The sequence below is a fragment of the Candoia aspera genome, chromosome 7 (genome assembly GCF_035149785.1).
Source record: "Candoia aspera isolate rCanAsp1 chromosome 7, rCanAsp1.hap2, whole genome shotgun sequence".
NCBI lineage: Eukaryota > Metazoa > Chordata > Lepidosauria > Squamata > Boidae > Candoia > Candoia aspera.
This window is the reverse complement of record NC_086159.1, coordinates 56754486-56770890: the sequence shown is the minus strand read 5'-3', so window position 1 is coordinate 56770890 and position 16405 is coordinate 56754486. Positions and strand designations below refer to the sequence as shown.

General features: G+C 37.3%; 1 protein-coding gene across 1 annotated transcript in view; it reads right to left on the bottom strand.

Annotated features, from left to right (window-relative positions):
- Positions 1–267: 267 nt before the first annotated feature.
- Positions 268–16405, bottom strand: part of CFTR (CF transmembrane conductance regulator) — a 98494-nt gene continuing 82356 nt past the window's right edge. Inside the window, exons 24-27 of the mRNA XM_063309508.1 lie at positions 13749–13838; positions 6745–6917; positions 5070–5175; positions 268–1105 (exon numbers count right to left, since the gene is read on the bottom strand). Coding sequence (XP_063165578.1) covers positions 899–1105; positions 5070–5175; positions 6745–6917; positions 13749–13838 — 576 coding nt within the window. The 3' untranslated portion in view covers positions 268–898. The remainder of the gene's footprint in view (positions 1106–5069; positions 5176–6744; positions 6918–13748; positions 13839–16405) is intronic.

The window sequence follows — 16405 nt, the reverse complement described above, 5'->3', positions numbered from 1 at the left end:
TTTCAGGCCAAGACAAATGCTGCAATTCATTAATTCCACCTTCCTACTTTTTAAATCTTATTTTCCTGGCTATTATAACAGATAATCTATTTGAAATTAAACATAATTTCTGTTGCATGAATTAGCATAATCCCAATTTTTTGGTCATGCAGCTCCCATGCATTTGCACTACAAAAACCATATAAATTTCAATCACATCTTTCCCTTGTCTTTTCCTGCATAGGAAGAAAAACTTAAAAATCTCTAATTAAAGAGATCTTTTGTTTTTTAAGACTTAAATGCTCAAACTTGTCAAAACTAAGCACTGGCAGTTCTTCCATTTTTCTTAATACAGAGAATAAATGTTCAGTTTGGCTGACAGTCTACATATCTATAATTTGCACAATAATAAATACAGTTCATGACCTCTTCTGCCATGATCTCAAAAGGCACATACTTTTGTCCCTGGTTTGTTCTCTTATGTAGAAAACCAGGTCTTTAGAATCAGGGCTGCTTATGGATTTACTGTAGTTTTAAGAGATGATGAGTGTGAACTATGCTTGTTTTGTATTATATTCACATACTGTAAAAAGGACCCTAACGTAGTGGTAATATTTAAAAATCCTGTTTGAAACTTAAAAACCTAATTATCCATCCTTATCATCCCATGTCTGTAAAAAGAAGACATTTCTGAAGAATTTCTGTGGGATTGGGTCTAATGTACATGTCCTTGATACCTAATTTGACCCTTGCAGTGAAGCTTTTTATGCAGATAGAGTACACATTCATTAGGTAATTTAAATTCTTAATCTGTTCTGGTTTCTGCATTTTTAGTGGTGTTCTTTCTATGCTCATTTGTTCTGGTATCTGTCTCAGAACAATTCTGGGAAACTGTATGAGAAAGTATCTCAAGGCATCTTCACAGCCGAGTTTCTTGAACTTCTTCTTCTGTTTCCTCTTGCAAGGCACTGATTTTAGGCCTTGACCTTCGCTTGCTTGAGTTCCTAGGATATATTGAGAAGAGTTTGGCTCGATCAGAGTAGCTGATTGCTTGCCGAAAAGAATTCTTTTCTTTCAGGAGTTTCTGGATTGATTCATATTGTCTGACCTTATTCTCTTCTATTACCTAATAAATCAGAATGAAAGAATAAACTTTATTTATGAATTGATATTTTCAGGAAGCAACTGCCATCCTACAGAATGACAATGATCAATGAATTATTTACTGTATTTGTATTCTTCCCTTTGTGCAAGAATATTATTTCATATCTCTAGAAAACTTAAATTTAGATATTGCACAAGACCAATTAATAACTGCCATAAATAAATATTTTGGGCTACAATTCTATACTTAATTACTAGGAAATAAGTAACATTAAAATCAATGATTTTTAAATAGACATTTCTATGACTCCATTTACAACTATCTTCAGATTATTTCCAAGAGCCAGACACAGCATTTCTTCCGTTCAGCCTGTTGCCTTCTAGATAGTGTGCTGAGATAAAAATCAATTCTTCATCATCATCATCATCATCATCATCATCATCATCTTATACCTTGTAAGCAAAGAGTTTTATGGCACTTGAATGATTACCAGATTTTAGTATGTCATGAACTTTTGAATACAAGAACCCACTTTATTAACAGTATATGCAAGAGTATTAGTTTTTCAAAGATGTATAGACAGAACAGTCTTGCCTATTTGATGGAATCCTCAAGTGCCTAAATCTCCGAGACCTATCCTTTGCAGACTATGGACCAACAAAGCAGAAGGGAGGAAAAAATAGCATTCATAGTCCTACCAGATATTTTTCTGGAGGATGAGTCCTCTCATTGTTCATGGCTGGACTGTTTTCTTCCAGATCAGATTACAGTCTGAAATTGCTTCAGATCACATCATGATACAACACCAATCAATTCTCTTTTAATCTGTCCCAGTGATGGGACAACTGATAGCTGCTCTACTTCTTATGGTGGCTATAAAGGATCTAAAATTGAATCTCCTCAAAGAAGGAAACTCTCTCTCTAAGCTTAGAGCTTATTTATTATAGTATTTGTTCAATTGTCCAGAGGTCACATGGTTGCAACTGTATTTTATTTGAGCATGTTACCTACCTCGTGCATAAGCTGAAAAATATTAATATTTAGTAGACCCAATCTTCAGAAGGACCTACTGGTCTATAACATACTATTTTCCCATTTCCCCAAAACATTGAATCTCACATAAATTGTGGGTTGTGTACATAGCAGAACTGCATAATAAGGAAACTAGGTTTACTAGGTTTTACTGCAGCTAGTGCCAACATGCTTCAAGGGAAGGGGAAAAAAATACAAACAGGAAGGCTTTGTTAGCTCTCTGGCTTTCTCAGTGCTACTCATGAAGAAAATTTCTGCAAGATTTTCTGTTGATGTCACCTTCAAGGAGCGACTCTGCCACCTGACAGGTGGGCAGCTGAGAACCTCATCTGGAGAAGACTGGTGAAGGCCCTGACAAACTTGGTATCATTGCTGAATATTAGTTATGAAATTATGGGCAATTCTTCCCCTTTTCTGCCAAAAATACCCTTCTGTGTTTGTCAGCATGATAAAAGAAGAAGAAGAATGGAGAACTAGAAATAAAAACTTGGAATATGTATATAATCAAAGCATTCTTCCTGCAGAGTAACCTGGTTCAGGCAGAGGGATGTATACTAGGAAAGTCTGCAGTTTACATGACAGGCAGCCAGCAATCTGGAGTACTATAAAAGCAGGTTGGCTTCACAACAATTGTACTGATAAATGTAAAGGCATTAGAAGGGTACTGTAATAGGGTAAAAAAATATGGCTGATTAGGTCTTTGAGAGGCCCAACCCCAAAGCTCCTTCTTTGACTATCAGTGTTGACAACCCCATTGGCAAAGCCAGCTTCACCTTCCTCTTGTTCTTCCATTTGGAGGGGGAAAGACAGGATGAAGGCAAAGGTAGCAAATTCAACTTACTTGATTTATAATGCTTTTGCTGTGAATAAAAGTATGCATAAAACAAGTTCATGAAACAATCTGTGCTTTTTCTGACTTAGAAATAACATGTTCTTGCTAGCATAATTTGCAGTAGAACTATGACTTTTTTTTAAGGAAAGTTGTGTTCAGGACAGTTAGTGCTTTAATACATAAGTTGGTGTTTCTTTCTACATATTACTTTTTATAAAAACAAAAGCATTTTGAAGACCATCAGTTTCAAGCCAGCAAACCGTGGCATTCAAAATTGTCAGCTATTTCACTCTATGTTCCAGAATTTCAGTTCTTAGCATGCCGAGATTTAGAAATGGTTGTTTAAACAAAATTGTTTTGAAAGAATGCCTAGTTAGTTTGCCAGGTAAACTTTAGAGGGAGCAGGAAACAGAATACTGTGTAGTTTCCTATTGTTACTCTTGGTCATATTCTCCAGTTTGTTCTTCTACCCTGAATTCAAGAATCCTTCAGATTTTGTCTAGAATCTACTTGTGTGCAATTGGCTTCTGCCACCTTTGCCTTCACCCTGTCTTTCCCCCTCCAAATGGAAGAACAAGAGGAAGGTGAAGCTGGCTTTGCCAATGGGGTTGTCAACACTGATAGTCAAAGAAGGAGCTTTGGGGTTGGGCCTCTCAAAGACCTAATCAGCCATATTTTTTTACCCTATTACAGTACCCTTCTAATGCCTTTACATTTATCAGTACAATTGTTGTGAAGCCAACCTGCTTTCATAGTACTCCAGATTGCTGGCTGCCTGTCATGTAAACTGCAGACTTTCCTAGTATACACCCCTCTGCCTGAACTAGGTTACTCTGCAGGAAGGACGCTTACCTCAGCACATAGGAAAAGGAGTTTCCCTCCCAGTTCTTCCCCTCCTGTGCAGGACCAGCTTTTATCTTTTAAACATCTAGGGGAGAAGCAGTGTATTGGGGCTAGCAAAAGGAGCTAAGTTACATTGTTCTTGAGCCTCTGATTAAAAGATGGAATGTATTAGAAACTGGAAAATCCGAGGAAGAAAAAGAATATATTTACTGCAGAGACCCATTTATCTCTAAGGATTGGGTAACAAATTTAAGCTAGAAATACTATTTCAGATAACTTTTATTTTGGAATGTGTGTCCCTGATTTCTGTTGTTTTTGATGTATATTTCCTTTACACAAATTCAGTGATTGTAAGCCTTAGGTAACAGACTAATCTTATGGTTAGCTCACACCTTTCTTTCTTCCTTCTGCATCATCCCACTGGAGATTCCTTTGCAATGCTACCTGAAATGTTCATGGCTCTCTGTCTTTAGCTCCTCTGCCATTTATCTGCTTGCCTGTGAGTACTGTATTTAAAGTTCAAAAGAGAGTTTATTTTTCTCTTTCGTTTTCATTCTTTAAGTTAATTTTGTCTGTATGTTGTAAGATTGATCTATTTCCCAAGCAAGTGGAGATTGATTTCCCTAGTCACATGCTCATGTTACAAAGCCAGGAGGTAGATATAAAATTTATTTTACTTTTATTGCCTTCTTTTTCTTTACTTGCTAGTAAAAAGATGTCATGGGATTCCTATCTATCTTACACACCAGGGTTAGGAAGGAGGATACTAAGCAAAGGTATGTCCCTGGAAGAGTGGTAGTGGCAGCAATTCCTATTAAGTAGCTATACCAAGGCAGGAAATTGAGCCCAGGGTGTATAGACCCAGAAGGCTTCTGAGAGAGGAAATTTAAGGCCTCCAGCCATTCATCCTAGAGGCCCAGCTATGCCGCTTCAACAACCTTCACCACAAGGCATTTTCCAGATATATTGGATCCATACACCTAGGAATTCTGGAAATTCTAAAACAAAATATCTAGAGGGTGCCATGTTGTGGACTGCTATCTTACTGTTTTGTTATTAGTTGGAGCCCAAACAAGAATGAGTTTCTCAAACTGGCAGCTATATATATCTTTACAAAACATGGTAAGCCACTTTAGAGATTGAGAGGACTATACAATGTAGCTTCTGACGACATTGCAGAGGTAGTGGTCAGCTGTAAAAATAAAATGAGGTAAAAATCTATTGGATGCACTAAATTCTTTGATAGCTCTTAGGTTTTACTTTTTGAAAGACACTCACCAAATATCGCTGGCATTCTAATAGAGCTTCTAATCTATGTTCTGACAATATCACTGTACAATTTGCAAATGCTTGCTTGAGTGTCTTTTTGATGACTTGGAAGGTCCTGAAAGAGAAACAATTTTTAATATGTGAACAAATGCAATATAAAAATGTGGGCTTGATGCCAAGATTTTTAACAGACATTTTTACAATGTTTGCCCACTTTTATTATATTGTTCTAAGGTGGCTAAAGTTCAGGTGCAATATCATAATGATGCATACTATAGTTACTTTCACGGCAATACAAACTGCAGTTAAGTGTGTGCTTATTTTATGCTGCCTTAACCAGAGAAAGTTAGAGAAAGCTACAGTTAGAAAATCTGCTACAGCCAGGAAAAACTGACATTTGGTTGAACTGGTTTAATAGTTATCTTTTCTCCTAAAGCAATCTCAAGGACTATAGTTATAGGCACAAGATTACAAGTATCAAACTGTTATCAGTATCATTACCAAGCTGATATTTCCCAGAGTTCAGTGGAGAAGCTTCAATACTTAAACTAGCTTAAACCACTGTACATCAGTAGTGTTTTTATAACAAGAGAATATTGCATACTGTCCTTTATTTGTTGGAAATTATTACACTGTTGTAAAGCTTGAAGAGTACCAAAGATCAGTTCTGTAGTTCTCAGCCTAAATAAGTCGAAGTTCTGCTTTTTTAGCCTTAAGAAGATATTGTTCAACTTCTGCCTATCATCTAAATGTTAAGGGTGCAATAATCCTGTGGTTACCAGCAGCAAGGTGAATAGACACAATTAGAGTGATGATGGGTACATCATTGGAAGATTGGAAGAACCAGGTTGGTGACAGATTATCCTGAAGACAGTCTATCTGCGTGATTGTTAAGATCAGCGCCAACTTGATGGTACATAAGAAATCAAAACTCCTCCAGCCTGATGGCAAGAGACCAATTTAGCTAGCAAGAAGTGAAAAATTAATACATAACAAAATATAGTACTTCTCTTTATGGTAGAGGTAACTTACAAGGACTTTGTATATATAATGACAAAAACTGTTCACTTCCTGGGCCTGAGATGCTGTTTTGGCTATGATGCATTTTCAGGTCCTGCTCTTTTGAAGACTTCATGCTGATTACAGGGAAGAATACTTTTTCTTCCATGCCATATGTGTGCTAAATTTATAAAACAGAATCCCTACATCACCCATCTGTTACAATGCCTTTAGGCAAACAGCTTCAGTCCAGTGGCACTCGGCTTTCTATTCCAAATCATGGCAATGCAGTATTAAGTCAAAGTACTGCATGCTCTGTAGGTTGGCATTCAGACTATAATAAAATTTGTTCCATTAGCCTTTATTTAAGATGCAGCTTTGGATAATGTCAAAAGCATGATTATCTTTGCAAAGGGCTGCCATGTATTTTGTATTTATTCTATAAATCTTTTGAGAGCAGGCATTCCATATATAATGAAATCAATGCTAGAGGAAGGAATTGCAAAATAGTATCCAAACTGTTGAAAGCAATTTTTGCATTTGACTATAAATAGGGCAAAGCATAGATAAACTTTTTGATAAATTAAGTAAGTATATTTTGTAGCATAAAAGTCTAAACCCAGGCAAATCAGAATTATGTCACTATAGCAAATATAAATGAGTACAGTATTTTTGCAGTGCTTACATTGGATCAAGATGAGCACTTGGTTCATCAAGAAGAAGAATTTTAGCTTTACTGAGAATTGATCTGGCAAGACACATCAACTGCTTATGGCCATGGCTGAGGACACAGCCGCCGTCGATAAGAACAAAATCAAGCTGGCCTGGGAATTGCTGTATTACAGATTTCAGTCCAACCTGAAAGCATAACAATTGGAAAAAGTGAGGGGGAAAAAGGCACATTATAAATCATGTAAGTGGCTTTGTTTTGCTTCAGCAATTAAAGCCCTGGAGCATTATTCATAGCGCAATGTAATGCTTCATATGCCCCATGAGATAAAGCTAGTACATGATACTGACCTCAAAACCTTGGGGGCATCTGGAACTCATTTAGCATGTTTGGAAATTAACACAAGCTATGATTTGTTATCTTAATTTTGACTTGTTTGAACAACTATACTCACTAACAAGTTGATTTGTGCTTTACACTGTGGAGTTTAACAATATATCTGGACTTAGTATCCAGAGTTAATTCTATTTTACATTACTGCTTCCTTCTATTGCCTGCCTAACTATAAAAAAAAATAACAGTGGCTTGAAACAGAAGTACTGTCACAGCTAGGAAATTTTTGCTGCTGGTGCTTTTACAGTTTCCCCCTTTCTGATTGGCTTCTTTGCATCTCTCCTCATGGAGTCATTTCCCTCTTCTGCTCAGTCACCTCCCTTGCAGTTTTACCATGTTTTTTAAAGAGACATAAGGGACTTGTACCTGTATCTAACAAGGGATACATGTTAAGTGCAAATCTTTAGTCTAAGCAACTTATGACAATAATTCAATAGATGCAATAACATTGCTTAAAACTGCAATTACACAACTACAGCACTACCATGTTATCATTTCCTGCTAAAATCTGTTTTGCAACACTCCACCCACCCACTTCTATATCTTAAGGAACCAAGTATTATACTCAACAGTTCTTCTGTTTCCCATGCTAATAAAGTTTTAGTACTGAAAAAAGTGAGTCTTAACTGAAAGGGCAACAGAGAAAAGGACATTTATACAGGGGGGTTTGGAGGAAAGGCTTACAAAGTTGAGTTAACAAGCCTTTGTGGGGAATCTTAGCAATGAGAGGAGGGATGCTTCAAGATATTCTTTGTTCATGCTGACAGCAGCCAAATATTTCAAAGGACAGGTGTGTCCATTTTTCCCTGCCCCATTTTGGTTGTGAGTGGTGTCTGTGTGGGGTCAAAAAAGTCAAAATGTTGGCCATGACCACCCAATGCACAAAAAAGAGTTTCAGCCACCCTCTTGACTTTTTTGACTCCCTTGCAGATGCTCCTGCTGCTATTGAATGGTAAGGGAATTGTTGATGTTGGGATTCCCTTGGCAGTCCTCAGACAATACACAGTTCTTCAGTGGGCCAACTGAATATGCACAGAAGAGGCCATGTGAAGAACAGGTTGACAGCCAGCCATAGAAACTGGGGGGACTTGGAAAGACCCATATTGGCTGCTCAAAAGTCACATGCAGCTCCTTCTCCTATCCTAGATAAAAGGGGGATATACAATAAATCCCACAAACAAAATAAAGAAAATCTGTCCTAACTGGAATTTTTTTTTTAAAGTTCATATGTCACCGTTTTTTAATGTTTAAGAATCCTGTTTGATTACCACAGAAACTCTGGTAATTCTGAGTTTCAACTTCAACTGTAATTTGAAGTTTGCTTCAATTTTAATAAAATACTGGGAAATAACTTTCTTCTTTATTTCCTTTGTTCCATCCATCCATTCAAATTTACTTGGATTTCTCGGTAGTAGCATATCTGAATGATAGACCTATGGTATCTGTTTTCATGGTTATCTGTTCACCTATGCAGCCTGAGGATATGGACCAGCTGCTTAAGGCCAGATATATATGCTCTCAACACTTGTTGAATTGTGTATTTCTGATACCTCTCCAAATGGCTATTCTTCGGATGATGCTTGACTCTGTGGGGGCTCTTCAACTCCAGTTGCTCTTGAATAAGGAATACTAATGCAAACGATGCAAAAAAGGAACCTGCCAGTATCATTTCTGGCAGAAATACTCCAGAGAGGATGACACTGGAAATTTTGGTATCTTTTTTAAAAGTATACTTTTATTTTTATTTATTTATTTATTTATCAAATGTCATCACCGCCCATCTCCCCCAAAAGTGGGACTCTGGGTGGTTTACAATAAAGCTAAAAAGATTAAAATACAATACTGTGAGTTCCAATCCCGCCTTAGGCATGAAAGCTGGCTGGGTGACCTTGGGCCAGTCCCTCTTTCTCAGCCCAACTCGGTGCAATGTAGACTAGCCTCCTCACGGTGCACCCCGGGCAACGTGACTTGTCATGGCTAAATAGTCTACACATCTGGCTGCTGGACCTCACAAGGACTTCCCAACAAGAAAAAGCAGCATGAACACCGAACTGCTATGCCATATGATTAAAAAATAAATAAAAATTAAAATACAATAAAAACAAGATATATTACATAACATATAAAGTATAAAATAGCATCCAAGTTGGCAATCAGATTCATAAATACATGGGGACCACTTTAAGGCAGTAGCCACCCCCAGGATTGACTACCCCCCCCTTCCTGCCCCAAACGAGACAGCAGAGCCAGGTCTGCAACTTTAACTTTGAGATGGGATAATAGGTGAACTGTGCCTCTTAAAAGATACCATTCCAGCCCTTTATTATCCCCCCACATTGGACTCAAACCCACCCCAAGGCCCCAAAAACAAAAAAGGCCTATTCATCTGTTTCAGAAGAAAAACGATTGTTATGTTTTTGTTATCACCAGAGGGAGCCATTACAATGTAAAATATTTTATCCTCTATTGATAAAGAAAACAGTTGTAGCTTTTTGTCTGTTTGTGTGATTTTATTCTCACTTCCCTAAAACAATAACATTAAAATTAAAACATATAATTAAATAAGGAAAAGTGAACATATCAGTATGCCCCACAAAACCTTGCAGCCTTCAAGCCAATATAGTTGTACATCCCTGGTCTAATTTCTATTTTTTTTCATGCTTGGTTTTAGGACAGAAACACCTTTGATAGCCCTGTTAAATTATCTCCATGAAGACCTAGATAGGGCATTCACCTCCTATTGGTTATTCTGAATCTCAGTAGCATTCTGTGTTCTGAACTATGTTATTTGTGGGACTGCTGGATGGGAATAGACTGGGACATTCTTTTTTACAGTGGTTTCAGTTCTTCTCATTTCAGAAAGTGATGCTGGTAGATGAAAGTTGAACCATATGTACAGTGCTCAGGGTCTGACCTTGTCTCCCATGTTATTCAAACTCTACATGAAACCATAAGAGGAATTAATCAGGGATTAGAGCAAGCTGTCCTCATATGAGTGAAGTGCAGTTCTGTTTCTTTTTATCTACCGTAAGGCAAACTGTTGATATTTTGGATCAGTATCTGCTAGGAAGAAAAAAAAATCTGCTGACAGTGATGAGCTGGATGATGGTCAGTAAACTGAGACTTAATCCTGGTCAGACAGTGGATCTTCTGATAAAAAAAACAAAAAAACAGACAGACTGTGGAATAGGAATTCAACCTATTTTGGATGGGTACTACTCAACCCAAAGAATAAGGTTTCCAGTTTAGGAGTGCTTAGAGATTTAGCTTTGCATCTGAGGGCTTTAAGTAGCAGCTGTAGCCAGGGGTGCCTTTACTCAGTTTAGATTTATTTATACTACTTTTTGCATTTACGTACCACCTTTCCTCTGAGAATTCAAAACCTCATAAATCTGTGAAGATGAGTAAAGTTTCCTTTCAGTCACACTGCATGTGATTACTTAATAACTATGTCATTGTAGTTTTTTTTTTGGCAACAATGCAGAAATGCTTTGCCACTTCCTTCTTATGGGATTTTTCTTTAATTCCCAGTCTATAGCCCTGGTGTACCCTGGAAATTTCCTACTGAAGTACTAACTAAGCCTGGTTCTGCTTAGCTTCCAAGCCCAGTCAAGGTCCCCCTAACCCTAATCCTTCTGAGACACATGAAAGGAATCCTTTAATTTCATCCTTACCACAACTGTATAAAATAGATTGGGTTGAGACAGAATGATTACTTCAAAGCCATCTAGTAAGCTGACCAATTGAATAAGGACTGAATCAGTGCCTGATCCAATTCCAAAATCTTAACGACTACACTATACTACACATATGTCTGTTTCTGATGTGGTCAGCGCCAGCAATACTAACCTTAGGACCTTTCTCCACTTGCAGCTAACCTGGGTATGCTACAAATATGCCCCAACAATGTCTTTTTTCTGCTGGTCCTCCTTAGGATGCTTTTATTTCATCCCCAAACACTGGCTAAGGCACACTTAAGTTGTCCTAGGCTATTCTGAAAGTAATGTTTTCCCATTAAGACAACAACATCTAACAACTGCTGCAAGTTATGTAAAATCTATTATGCTTCCCCACCCATCATACTGGAAGTGAAGTAGTTAGTCGGTGAGATCAGTAGCCAATGGATCACAGCAGTGCTTTCTGGCCATTTCAGACTGAGGCAGGAACACACCCACATACTACTCTGTGGCCATTCTGATATTGTCTCCCTAAAGAGCTCAACAAAGAAGAGCTGTGTGGGTGATCTATCGGAATTGGCAGCTCAGCAAACATACTGCAAGTGCTGTAACTCTTCGGACCTTACTGATTTAGCACAAGATTGAAATAAGAAAACAATGGACAAATGGGAACCCCCCCCCCACAAGTGCATCCCCAGCAGAGTATGGAGGAATCTGGAAATCAGCATTTAATGCCTGCATAAAGAAAGGAAGGGAAGGGAAGATAAATTCTAAATAAAGTGCTGTTTGATTCAGATCCCTTTTCTAAAACAAACAAAAAATAATGTTATCAGCTTGGCTTATGGTAGAATGAGTTATAAGGGGAAAGGAATAAGAAGCTTAAAGATGATGAACAGAATCCTACAGCCAGAACTGCTCCATTCTTGTCCAGCACAATAATTGGCAGATGGTTTCCCTGCCAGCTAGTAGTGTGCAGAACTCAGAGGCAACAAAGCCAGGAGAATCAACCAGTCAGTTTGCTTATCATGTGCCTCACATTCAGAAACTGGACAGCACCATTCAGCAGATAGTCAGAACAGAGGCAAGAGGGAGTGGCAAGAGGGGTTGCCTATACACCATTCCTGGTAGCAAGGGTGGCACATCTGCACCAGAAGAATAAGCTTTAATTTCTAATTAATAAATGAACATAATTTTGAGTCTCGCAAAACAGGATAGAGTATTCAATTCCTAATTAGCCAAACTTGCAAGATATGCAGCCTCTATAAGCAATATGCACTTCCCAAACCTGATGGGTTTTTTCCCCCCAATTTGATAAGATGTATATTTAAAAACCATCTGGCATAACAGGTTTTAAGAAATGCTTCAGTAAACAGGTTGCTGTCAATGTTTGAGATTTCTCTTACTGCTTTATTTGTCAGCAGTGATTCACATTTTCTTCCATCCATGCAAAAATATTTCAAAATAGCATTAAGCACAACACCTGAACAGCAGACATTCAGCCAGATGCTTTAACTGAAAAGTGCTGTGCAAATATTGAATGCTTTTGAAAAGCCAAAGTGAACATTATAAGAGGTCTGCAAATCAAGACTGGGGGATAATGCATAGCTGAGGATGGCGTGTATAGACCTTGAAGCAAAGGAAAGTGATAAAGGTAACAAAACAATATTGCAAAACAATGGTGTCTGCATGACGTATTTATATCATTGGCAACTATTTTATTGTGGGTTTCTTATTCTTTATATCAGCATATTAAAGATACAGCTTAACTGCAGTTTCAGATTATTCAGTTTTAATCTCCTTTGTCAAGAAATATTGACAGACTTGGGCAGAACATTAAATTCTTGCTAAGACACACCCTGAAAATAGTTATATTTATGACCACTCAGTTTCAGTCATAGAAGGAACAAAAATTTCACATGAATAATCTGTTTTCATGATGAATATAATGCCAGGCCTGGAAACTGTCGCAACATTATCGCACTGTTCCACTCCTTAGAAAATGATTAAGAAATTATAATCAGTTCAGATTACCAACTAAGTTTGTGCTATGGTACCTGTTGACTTCCACTCTATTTTGAGCCCGAACAAAAAATGCCGAGGGCTTTAAAAAAAATGTTTGAAGCCTTTATATTTGAAGGGCCGCCTGTCTACATCCACCTGTCTGAACACTAAATTCTTTGGCAAAGGACTATTTGTGAACTGCCATCAGCCTGGCACATTAAGGGGTCAAGAGAGAAAGGTTCTCTGCTGTGATGCCCTAATTATGGAAGGTGTATATAAGTGTGTGTGTGTGTTCTTATTTTCCAAAGCCTTTTAAGTGTCTTTTAAACTCCCTATTTTTTAATGAAATTTGATGCCTTTTGAAAATGTAGCATGTTAGCACTCTTTTTTTTAAATGTTTCATAGCTTTACAGAACACTCATATGTATAACTCCATGTGAAGCCAAAGAATGATATAAAACATATTAGAAAATAAATATTACAAAATAAAATAAATATATTAGAAAACGCAAGAAAATGTCATTTTGAATATATTTTGTCTTTCTAACATTATACTGGTCATGGAAGCAGTAACCAAAGTCTAATATAATTCTGATACCTAGGAGTGCTTAAATGTTTTAAAATCCTCCTTTTTCAGCTTCCACTGAACAGTATCTGATGAGGACAAAAATAAACACTTTTCATTTGGTATAATTTGGGTATGTTCAGCAAAATACTCTTTGTTAAAATTCAGATTTTGAAATAAAAGCTTCCTCTAACTATCCTCCTTGTACATTTTCTTATTTTTTCAGATTCAGAAGTTCTTGGGTGACAAAGTTCTTCTGCTATTTATATGTTTGCTTATTTATATAAAAATCATGCACCATGTTTCTAATATAGATTCCTCACTCATCTGTACATTATAAAGATCTTGCTGAAGACTTAAAGAACAAAGGTGGGAATTTCTACCTCTTCAGTAACATTCCATAGTTCTTCATCACTCCATTGTCCATAAGGATCCAAGTTTTTTCTAAAAGATCCAGAGAATATGAACACTTTCTGTAGAAGTAGAAAACAAAAAAACAAAAATATTGTTTAAAAGAATGTCACAAGCTATAAATAAGAAATTTAACACAAGTTTTTAATTTTCTCTAAATGAACAAATCAGATACTTGAAATTGTTACAGTTTTTCATTTTCCCAAGCAGTGATAATTTTCAAAAAAGTGCAACCAGGGATTTGTTTCCTTGGATGACAAAAATACTATAGATAAACAGTATGAAATTTATCTAATAAGTCCCACTGAATTCAGTGGTGCTTATTCAATGATTTTGCTATTCTCAATATAAATTAGGATGTTTCATCCCTCTGTAGTTTTATTTTTGTATTAATTTTATTATACTGACTTCTATTGCAGGGCCTGGCTGATCTTCTTTAGACCTGGAAGCTAATCAGAGTCAGGATTCATAACTACCTTTAGGAAAGGGATAGACTCAGAAGAGAAACGAAGCACAGAAGGTGGCAAAAGGAAGCCACTGTAGCCAAGACAACTACACAGGCATGCCCAACAAGTCACAAAAGGCTCAAGTTACCTATTCAATCTTAGTGATGCTTGATCATAATAAATTACTTCCTTAATTATTATAAGCAGTAAATAATTAACAATCCAGTTGACATCTACTACTGGGTCACTTTGTGATACAGTAAGGATTTACTTTGATTTCTCAAGTTTTATCTTCCCTGCTGAAACTACTGAGGCTGTCCCTGGCGGCTGCAATGGAAGCTGAAACCTTGGCTTCTTCTTTGCCCCACCTAACAGCAATTAGAAGTGGATGGGGTTACACAATGCACATTCAGTACTTGCTTAATTTCTTAAAATTTTAGAATGACCTGTATCAAACTGATGGGAAATGATTTATTCTGTTCTTTCACAACTCTTCCGGCAAGGTGAAACAGTGGCAACACTTTGCATGGCATCAGAGGTACTTGGCAGGCATTTCCTTCGCAGAATATGGTTTTTAAATTGCTTTTCCTCCATTTGGCATGTTGAATAGCCTATGAGCTGTTACTTCCTCTACAGCAAAAATATCACAGCTAGAATCCATGGACATAACACAGTACTATCTTTGTAATTCTGTTGTGCTTAATATGGGTTGGGTTTCCACAGATTTAATGGCTTTTCCTGTGCCTGAGACAATGAATGATTGGCAACCATAACTTCCAGTCAGATCACCTTCCCAACTCTGCTCAGCATTAGAGGCACTGACCTACTACTCTCAGCATAGAGGTAGGGCCTTCTCTACAGTGGTACCTAGACTATGGCATTAGATCCCCCAAGAGGTGTCCAACAGCTCCTTTCAAACTTCAGGTGAGTTGCTATGATCATTTTATTTTGCTAAGCATTTGTTTTGATCTTTTGTCATTCCTGTTGCTTAAGCTGTGGCTGTTTTATTCTGTTCTTTTGCTAACTGATTTTACTGCATTTTAGTTGTTCTTTTGGATACTGAGGGGCTGGGTGGGATGAAAGCAGCATGTAAATAATTATATACTAAATATAAATAATACATAAATAAAATGGTAGATTTTACTAAGGAGGGAAGTATGTTTGTATTTGTCACTTCAACATTTGCCATTTGAGGATGTTCTTTAATCAAACATACTATGTATGTATTCAAAGCACTCATTTGCAATAGCACACTTGCAAATCCATCTATGAATGTTGACTTAATTTAATGAGACTTATTTTTTCAAGTACAGATGCATAGAACTGCAGTCTTAGATTAAAGTGGTACTCCAAAACAATTTTTAAATTCTCCTCAAGATAAAAGGAATGGTTGGAGACCCACTGCCCCTGCTCAGCCAATATCATATACCTGTGGTGGATTCTGGCAGTTCCGCTGGTTCTCAGGACTGAAGGAGTGCATTTGAAGAAGGTGGAAGAGATAAGAGGAGACACAATCTGGGAAGTGATGGTGCGAAAACTAAGAGGTTCAGAATAGTCCGCCCTAGAATTCTTATTTCCCCTTAGTTTAGGTAGAGCAGCTTTAGTCTGGCAAGATTCTGTCTATACAGTGTGAGCAAATAAAGAATCGAAGTTTGAATGGACTGATTCTTCATTGTTCTTGGGCTGGGTCTGAAAATACCTTTTCAACACCAAAAACCCAGAGCTTCATGAAATGATGGTAGGAAAGCCTTTCTCTGGTCTCTGCAGGAAATCCAAATAATCCTATGGTTCCTGGGAATATGTCCTAAGAACTACAGAACTGCAGCATTGGTAACATAAGATAAATTCTTGAAACAAAAGAGCCCATGTTTTGCTTTATCAAGTTTGTGTGGAGCATTATTTGAAAATCTACTCCTGGGTAGATAAAAATAACTTCTCTGAGGCAGGGCCTGTCCATTAAGATGGTTGTTTTCTTATGTTTCTTATGCTTCTGCAGGTTTCTTAAACTTAATGGAACTAGCCGGGTTCTTTGTGGGATTAGTTTCTTGAGATTAGTGGGTGTGGTGGTACTAATACAATAGAGAAACTATGTCTGGCATAGTTATGTTTACACTTGGCTGGCTCTGTGTTAATCAATTAAATAGTTTGGAATCCTGTGATAGCCAAGAAATTTAAGTGAACAA